Source organism: Aquarana catesbeiana, linkage group LG08 (assembly GCF_042186555.1).
Source record: "Aquarana catesbeiana isolate 2022-GZ linkage group LG08, ASM4218655v1, whole genome shotgun sequence".
Taxonomy (NCBI): Eukaryota; Metazoa; Chordata; class Amphibia; order Anura; family Ranidae; genus Aquarana; species Aquarana catesbeiana.
In genome coordinates, this window is record NC_133331.1 from 272,052,426 (window position 1) to 272,062,432 (window position 10,007).

Here is a 10,007-nt window from a genome sequence, read left to right on the forward strand (position 1 = left end):
AGGAAACGTCCAGAACTGGGATCGGCTCAGCTTCAGTTGGAAATTTCTCCCCGAAGTCTAAGAACGTTCCATCCAGAGAACCAGATCTATTCTAGCGCCAAATCTCAGCAGGAAATGGATGGAGGATTTCTGTACAATTATCGGATTTCTTACTGGTGGAAAGAAGTAAAGTTCTTATCTTGTAGTTTATCCCCCCCCCTCCCATTGTGTGCCAAAATAAAAGGGCATGTCCCAGGATTGGTGATCGGAAAATGCATCGTCTCCATCATGTGTTTAAAATCGATCCCAGTTATTACTGAGCTCCGTTCTTTTCATCATGAAGTATTGACTTCAACAGACTAAAGATTATGTACTCATCATCCATCTCCAAAAATCGCTACATCATCCTGAGTGCTGATTGTACAATTCTCTACCCAGTTAGATACAACATTAAATCATTTAGTTGTGTTTCTTATATAGCTTTAGTAAAGCAGATTACAGAGTGTATGGCCCGCTGGAGATTACACGGAGAACATGAATCTTTAACACTTCATAACAGAAATACCAGTTTACATGTTTCATATTTATAAACATTATTTTTAAAAAGGAACAAAGAAATGCATTTTTTTTGTCCGACATCTCTCCTTCCTGGGTGTAAGGCTGAGCGGACCTGATGGGAGACATGAAAAGGGGAGGGGGTCTATTCCTGTATTATATTGCAAAGAATTTCATTTATTTAGAAGCTTTTAAAGATTTTGATGAATGGAAACGGATGTGATTCATCAGAAGCGCAATATTTTCTTTATTGATTCATAGTACATACCGGTATTTTTCTGGTATGTCATGATAATATATGTATCTAATTTTTTTCCAGTTAGTTATATAATCCTATGCACTTCTGATAATGAAATATATACTAGCGTATGTATCTGGCAGTGTCATGATTTCTACCAGTCCTTTCACTTTTCTTAAATCTAGTAACAAAGAACATATGGAAATGTTTTACATTATTCAGTAATCTTCAGAGTCTATTTCTATTCATTCCGGACAAATCGATGAATCGGCTTGAAAATAAAGTATCGATGATATTTTTTTTGGATAAATGTCTCATCTGATGATCTCAGTGTCGGATTTGGCGGTATAATAGGGCTGATTATTTGTCTGTAACGTTCTTCACAATTCAGGCGGGCAAATTTGAAATCAGCTATTTGAAATGTGAGCCAATCAGAGCCGTGGGCGTTTCCTTCATCAGCCAATAATCTATTTGATGAAGAAAACAGAAATGTGTTCCGAGTTCTTTCTCAGATTTCAGCACAGAAAATACTTTTCATTGATCGCTATAGCAAACACTTTCTATGATTCTGTAGTACAAACCACTTGAAACAATTTATTTCAGTGAGTTTATTAACTGCCTGGAATGTACCCCAGAAAATATAGAAATGTTTTATCATTCATTTACTGTAAGATTAGCCGATCTGAGATGATTTGTAACGTTCTACTGGAAATTAAGCCATTCCGTTCTGAATCTGCTATTTAGTGAATGATTTCTGATCTATAATAAATTCAGCAGAACTAAAGTTTGAAGGACAATGACTATCAGTCCATGTAAGATGAGCAGATCCCCCAATAAGACATTTCAGGCTCTTTATATGTAGTAATTGTTCTCCCTGTACAACTCTCCTGTATTAGAAGTGTGAATAAATAAGAATGTATTTCCTGTGTAAAGCTATGAAGACAATTGAGGGCTCATTCCATGCGATGTGGTAGACACAATGAGGTATGTGTGGGCTCTTTGTAGAGAGATGTGGGTGGCTCTGAGAAGAGCCTTTGTGTTGTAAATGAATGGATTTGGGACTAGAAAGGAGTTGTTGGGATTACTTGGATTTGGCGGCGGCCTTGTGGCTCTCGGTCTTCTTGGGCAGCAGCACGGCCTGGATGTTGGGCAGGACTCCTCCCTGGGCGATGGTGACTCCGCCCAGCAGCTTGTTGAGCTCCTCGTCGTTGCGGACGGCCAGCTGGAGGTGTCGGGGGATGATGCGGGTCTTCTTGTTGTCGCGGGCGGCGTTGCCGGCCAGTTCGAGGATCTCAGCCGTCAGATACTCGAGGACGGCGGCCAGATAGACGGGAGCTCCGGCCCCGACCCGCTCGGCATAGTTCCCCTTCCTGAGCAGACGGTGAACACGACCGACTGGGAACTGCAGACCAGCCCGGGATGATCGGGTCTTGGCCTTAGCCCGAACCTTGCCTCCTTGTTTTCCGCGGCCAGACATTGTGAGATGTCGGATGATGATGTAAAACTCCTCCTGCTTCCTTATATTTATACCGTCAATGCTCTGACATCACACTCTGTGATTGGTTACTTTTCAAGCCAGCCAATAGTGTTCTGACTTCTTTCTACACCAATCAGTAAACAAGGAAGGAAAACATTCTACTCCTTCCCATCACATGACTGAATCCTCCAATAGAAGAGTGAGGAGGGAGGAGACTCATCTGCATAGGACGCCTATAAAATCAGCACATGAGGGCGGCTCCAGCACACATTCTCTACACACAGCGGAGGAGATCACATTCATCCTGATCATGCCTGAACCAGCCAAGTCCGCCCCGGCGCCCAAGAAGGGCTCCAAGAAAGCCGTGACCAAGAGCCAGAAGAAGGACGGCAAGAAGCGGAGGAAGAGCAGGAAGGAGAGTTATGCCATCTATGTGTACAAGGTGCTCAAGCAGGTCCACCCCGACACCGGCATCTCGTCCAAGGCCATGGGCATCATGAACTCCTTCGTCAATGACATCTTCGAGCGCATCGCCGGCGAATCTTCCCGCCTGGCTCATTACAACAAGCGCCGCACCATCACCTCCCGGGAGATCCAGACCGCCGTCCGCCTCCTCCTGCCCGGAGAGCTGGCCAAGCACGCCGTCTCCGAGGGCACCAAGGCCGTCACCAAGTACACCAGCGCCAAGTAATCCCCCATAATCATCATCATCCCAACACAAGACACAAAGGCTCTTCTAAGAGCCACCCACCATTTCCATCAATGAGCTCTCATCACATTTTATCTTTAACACAAGTGAAGAATTAATAGATTATGAAAGATCATTTTGTACAATCTGATGGGAAGTTGTACATTTGTGGATGAATTAGAATAAATCCATCCGAATACCAGCTAGTCTTCCAAATTCCCTTTATTGAGAAATTCCAGAAGAATTTTTTTTCCCACTTAGACCCGTCCTGTAGAATGGATATCCGGAGGATCTAATTTATAGATGAATATTGTGCTAGTGGGGACAAACCATTCAATCTCGTATGTCTTCCCCGTATAAAAGACATGCATTTTGTCACCACTAGGTGTCAGTGTTGCTCCTCGTAGAATACATGGAAGATTTTCCCCGTAAATTGAAAGCGGATTTGTATGTATAGAAGGATTACACATATATAATATCTTTATTAGGTCATTTTTGACCGACACGTTTTGTTTTCCCTTTTATAAATGATCTTGGACTATTCACAAATCACCATAATGTCTGGAGACACATATACAGGGGGGATGCTTACATATTAGGAATAGTTTAGGGATCATCTGCTTAGAATTTTTACTAATACATCCCCTTGTGTTTTCATTTTGTCATACAGCATCTATTTTCTTTATGGGGGGTCCAAAGATAAGATATATATATATATACATAAAATCATCTCCTCACCTTAGATCGGGGGGAAGAGACGGATTAGATCATCAGCTGGACATAAATTGTCTTTCCTGGTCTGTATCTCTCCCTCTCTATTTTGTGTATATATATATTGTATTAAAGTATTTGGTGAATTTCAGTTGCCTCAGATTACATTACACAGATTAGAAAGTGAAGGTTACACATTGTAATGCAGATTATCATACATCCCTCAGATCCTGGGGGTTATCTCTGTTTGTGTCATCTAATTTACTGAAATATGGGCAAAAATAATCCAATCTCAATGTTTCTGATTATTACACTGATAAGGAGTCTCTCTAATCTTTAATTATAAAATTATTTCTTTAGATTGTAAACTCCATGAGCAGGACGCTCGTATTAATTTTGTATTGAACTGTATTGAGATTGTACTGTCACCCTTGTATTGTAAAGAGCTGTTTAAATTTTTAGCGCTATATACATTTTGTCAAATAATAATAATATTTTATGTAATACACCAGCACCAAGTAAATCCCCAACACCCCCCATCATCCAAACAAGACACAGATGCTCTTCATAAGACCCTCTCATATGCTCCATATCAGAGCTGTCATTCTCCTTCTAATGGTGACATGATATCATGAGAATTATAGTTCAAATCATGTTTTTGCAACATTTTCTGACAAATAAAACCCAATTCATGTAAATGTATCGGATTGATTATACAATCTAGATGTCGCCCTGTGTCCATTCCCTCAAATCCCCCGGTAGGAGTTGGCGGCACACCGATTATAATGTAAATCCAGCAATAGGAGTTCAATGATCTAATGCTGATCCACATGGAACATCTAGAGGTAATGATCGCACCGATCCCAGATGTGTCCGGAGCAGGGAGGACAATGCTGGGGGGACACGATTCATTGTCTGCTCAGCGATCTGTCCCTCCATGTTAGTACAGAATTGTGCTGGATGGAACAAGCTGTACAAGTCACCTTTCTACTTGTTATTCACTAAAGAACGGAATAATCCGATCAGTGAGATCGGAGGAGGATTTTCTGTATTATGGAGACGAGCATTCCAATGTCAGAGCTCCTAATTCTTACACCGAGAAGAGTCTCTAATCTTTGATTATAAAAATATGTATGAATAATATTTTCTCTTTTTGGTAATATGGAGATCTTGTATGATGTGGAGGAACTCCCCTCCCCCACCCCACACAAAGAAGGTAACTCTACTAACACAGATAACGGGCAGATCTTGGCGGGCATTTTAAAAATGCCGCTTTTTTTTTTTTAAAGTAAACCAATCATGAAGAGGGGTGTGAGTTAGTTGTCCAATCAGAAGGCAGTGATGTGTATAAATAGACGCCGCACAGCCCGTGTTCTCACACTTGTGTTTCTTCTGGAGATTGGAAGCATCGATCAGCCATGGCAAGAACCAAGCAGACCGCTCGTAAGTCCACCGGAGGGAAAGCTCCCCGCAAGCAGCTGGCCACCAAAGCCGCCCGCAAGAGCGCCCCGGCCACCGGCGGAGTCAAGAAGCCTCACCGCTACAGGCCCGGCACCGTGGCTCTCCGAGAGATCCGCCGCTACCAGAAATCCACCGAGCTGCTCATCCGCAAGCTGCCCTTCCAGCGCCTCGTCTGAGAGATCGCCCAGGACTTCAAGACCGACCTGCGCTTCCAGAGCTCCGCCGTCATGGCTCTGCAGGAAGCCTCCGAGGCTTATCTCGTAGGACTCTTCGAGGACACCAACCTCTGCGCCATCCATGCCAAGAGGGTCACCATCATGCCCAAAGACATCCAGCTGGCACGCCGCATCCGCGGAGAGAGGGCCTAATACACCCCCCGACCAACATCCTCATCACCCCCCACACAACACAAAGGCTCTTCTCAGAGCCACCACATCCTCCTCACAAAGAGCTCCATACTATCTCCTCACCACTACATCATACAAATACTCCTCACTTCATCTCACCCTTCTCTGCACTCGGAAGCTCCGTCTGAGCAAAGCTGATCTGTAATATTTCTAATACAATCCCAGAGTAACAAATCACTTCTCTATGTACTCAATACAATGTGACATTATAGAGCGGAGGAAAACAAACGTTCCTGTGAACAGATTTTACAATCTTTGTCTCTATTTGGACTCTTCACATTCTCTCACACAAGACAAATCATTACATTTTATAGAAACCCGACAATTTCTTATTCCAAGTAACAAGAGAATGTTTGTCAAGTCATTAGAGATCTGAAGATGGATCCGATTATTACATGTGATTGGGGGGTAAATCTTACACCGCCCACATGGAGACGTCACTATGGGGGGCTCAGGGATGTCCTCTACTACCTCCTCCCATACTACAACCCTCATCACCGGAGATCAGACATCTCTGCCGGGGCGGCTCACATTACAGGGAGGAATACATCCGGGACTGGAGAGGAAAACAATTCATCTGGAAATTCATTCATTATCGCCCATCTGGAGGATCAGCTGTTGCTGCAAATATATTTTCATGTTGGCGAGCAATTTATAAATGTCCGGCTACAACCAATCCAAATGATTCCGCTTTATCTGACAGCCAATAAGAGGATCGTACGATTAGATACCGAGCCGGGAAAAGCCTCCAAAAGTCACATCGGGATATTAAAGGTTTATTTTTCTATACATAACACATGATGAATCTGTAACTTGTGTTTAGAAAAGACTCCCTTCCCCTCATAACACCGGAGTCTTGTAGCCGATCATTCTAACATGAGCGGAGGATGTTGTGTCTCCAGATCATTAGAATGATTCTCCTTATAACGGCCGCATTATAGAATGAAATATTAATCAGCCGTTCTGCGGATCATATCTGATTTGTGTCTAATAGATCTTCTGTAGTAAAAGAGACATGCGGAGCGCTGTGTGCTATTAGCGATGTGGAGGTAGGTAGGTGTGGCTCTGTTAGGAGGAGGTGGTTGTAGGTAGGTGTAGCTGTTAGGAGGAGGTGGGTGTAGGTAGGTAGGTGTGGCTCTGTTAGGAGGTGGGTGTAGGTAGGTAGGTGTAGCTCTGTTAGGAGGAGGTGGGTGTAGGTAGGTAGGTGTAGCTCTGTTAGGAGGAGGTGGGTGTAGGTAGGTAGGTGTAGCTCTAGTTAGGAGGAGGTGGGTGTAGGTAGGTAGGTGTAGCTCTGTTAGGAGGAGGTAGGTGGCTCTGAGAAGAGCCTTTGGGGGGTGGAGATGAAGGAGTTCTCCGGCTACTGCCGCCTTCCTTTATTTCTTCTTCGGAGCGGCCTTCTTAGGCTTGGCTGCTGTCTTGGGTTTAGCCGCCTTCTTAGCCGGACTCTTGGCGGCTTTTTTCGGCTTGGCTGCAGCTTTGGGCTTCTTGGGGCTCTTTGTCGCCTTCTTGGCGGGAGAAGCTGCAGCCTTTGCCGGTTTCTTGGCGGCCTTCTTGGGGCTCTTGGCTGCTTTGCTGGGGACTTTCTTCTTGGGGGACTTGGCTGGCTTCTTGGCGGCCGCAGGTTTCTTGGGCTTGGCCGCAGCCGATGGCTTCTTCTTGGTGACTTTCTTGGCCTTGTCGCCCTCTTGCTGCTTCTTGTTGATCTTGAAGGATCCGGAGGCTCCATGTCCTTTGACCTGGACGAGGCTCCCCTTAGTCACCAGCGCCCTGATGGCGATCTTGAGGCGGCTGTTGTTCTTGTCCACATCGTATCCTCCGGCGGCCAGGAGCTTCTTGAGGGCGGCCAGGGAGACCCCGCTGCGCTCCTTGGAAGCGGCCACGGCTGTGACGATGAGGTCGGACACGCTGGGACCGGACGGCTTCTTGCTGCCTTTCTTGGCTCCTCCGGCTGCCGCCTTCTTCTTGGCGGCGGGCTCCGCTGGAGGAGCGGGGGATGGGGCGCTCTCAGTCTCCGTCATGATTCTCAAAGAGTTTTTGAAAATACTAGATAAATACAGTGTGTGATGCTCTGGCTTATATAGAGACGTTCTACACTACTATTGGTTGATATAGAACTTGCCTTCTGCACTGCTATTGGTTACACGCTAGACACGCCCACTGACTGTCACTCCAGTGTTGGGGAATCTTCTCTCTCTTGTTGTGTTTCCCTGATAGAGAGAAAAACGATTATAATAAGAAATGGAAGGATGTCCAATCTTCATCGGGGACCCGATCTGCTCACTGGACTGTCACTTACCGATCTGTCACTTACCGCTCTCATGATCTGCTCAGGAGGCTGAACACAGAGGCTGCAAACACATCCATCCTCCTGAGCGTGTGTCCCATTCTTCCTTCTACCTGCTTTTCTACACACATTCTCATCAGAAAACAATCTTCTCACATCTCCCACTACAATCATCTTCACATTAGATGAGTGAAGAGTGAAGATCAGGAAACATTTCCCTCTAATACAGAACTCTGCTCATCTATAGCTGAGTAGAAGGAGCCTGGAACAAAAACATCAGCCGGAGACCTGAGATCCTTGTGTGATGTGATGGGGGAGATTGTTAGAGATACAAAGGTGTCATCTGATGAGAACATGTCATATTTCATGTACTATTTATCAATCTTTCCTCATTATGATAACTGTAAGTTTGTTGCTACTGCACACAGCAGACTAGTAAGTAGTTTATTCTGGTGGTGATGTACCATTATTTGCTCATCAATCATCATGATAAATATATTGTCATTCAAATACTCTGAGTAAGATTATTGCCTCATTTCACTACACAGCTATATAGCCTACCTCAGAAAATATACTGTATAAATAAGAAAAAAAATAAATAAATATCATTCATTACTTTGTGGCAAATTCCATTATAGTCTATGGTGGGTCAAATCTTGATAGTAAATCTTGGTAATTTGTAGTGATAGATTTCTTTCTAGGACAGAGGTCTCCCAACTTTCTACCCAAAGGTCCAGTTTACTATTCTGCAGACTTTATGAAGGGGGGATGTTAGTGGAAGAATAGTGTCCCATCATTGGTTTCCGTGGAAGGAATTATGCCCTACACTATATGTGTGGTGTCAGTGGGAGGAATGGTGACTCATCATTGGTGTCAGTAGAAGGAATAGAAACCTATCATTGGTGTCAATGGCAGGAATTATGCCCCTATTGGTATTGTCAGTGGGAATAGCACTCCATCATTGGTGTCAGTGGGAGGAATAGTGCCCCATCATTGGTTTCATTGGGAGGAATAGTGCCCCATTATTGGTATCAGTGGGAGAAATAGTGTTCCATCATTGGTATTAGTGGGAGGAACAGTGTCCCATTATTGGGGGTCACTGTAAATAGTAGTGTCCCATCATTGGTGTCATTGGAAATAATAGTGCCCTATCATTGGTTTCATGAATAGTGTGAAATAGTGTGCAATCATTGGTGTCCGTGGGAGGAATAGTGCCCCATCCAGGGAAGTCATCAGGATTTTTTTGGGCCCCTTACACAGCTCCGGCCCCGGGGCATGACCACCAAAATTCCCCAGTGCCCGCTCACTGTCTGTCCCACCAAATCCACCCACTGGCCATCCCACAAAGGCCCATCCCATGTCCTCCTCCTTCTCCATCCCATGTCCTCCTCATCCTCCTGCAATCCCATCTCCTCCATCACATGCACTCCTTTCTGAAGTTCCATCTCCTCCATCCCACATCCTCCTCCTTCTCCAGTCCCATCTCGTCCATTCCACATCCTTATTCTCCTGCAGTCTTATCTCCTCCATCCCATGTACTCCCAATCCAGTCACATCTGATCCATCCCACACCCTCCCCCAGTTCCATTTCCTCCATCCCATGTTGCCCCCTCCTCCTCCAGTCCCATCTCCTCCATCCCATTCCTCCTCCAGTCTTATCTCCTCCATCTCATTCCTCCTCCAGTCCCATCTCCTCCATCCCATTCTTCCTCCAGTCCAATCTCCTCCATCCCACGTACTCTTACTTCAGTCCCATCTCCTCCATCCCACATCCTCCTCCTCCTTCTCCAGCCCAATCTCCTCCATCCCACGTCCTCCTCCTCCTGCAGTCCCATCTCCTCCATCCCATGTACTCCTACTCCAGGTCCATCCCTTATCCTCCTCCTTCACCAGCCCCATCTCTTCTATCCCATGTCCTCCTCCTCCAGTCCCATCTCTTCCTACCACAGGAGGGGGGAAGTGGGACAGGAGGGGAGCAGTGGGACAGGTGGGGGGCAGTGTGTTAGCAGGGGGCAGGGAGACAGAAGGCTGGAGTGACACAGGAGAAGAGCAGCGTGACAGGAGGGGGGGAGTATGACAGGAGGGGACAGATGGATAAAAGGGGGCAGCAGAACTGGAGGGGGAAGTGTTGTGGGGGTCAGCAGGACAGGAGGGGTCAGTTTCATGGAAGAAGGGCAGTGGAGCATGTGGTGGGGGCAGCATCATAG

General features: G+C 45.6%; 1 protein-coding gene across 1 annotated transcript; it reads right to left on the reverse strand.

Annotated features, from left to right (window-relative positions):
• Positions 1–6,889: 6,889 nt before the first annotated feature.
• Positions 6,890–7,549, reverse strand: LOC141105392 (histone H1-like). The gene has a single exon (XM_073595261.1). The coding sequence runs from the start codon at positions 7,532–7,534 to the stop codon at positions 6,890–6,892; it is 645 nt and encodes a 214-aa protein (XP_073451362.1). The 5' UTR covers positions 7,535–7,549.
• Between the last annotated feature and the right edge of the window lie 2,458 nt (positions 7,550–10,007).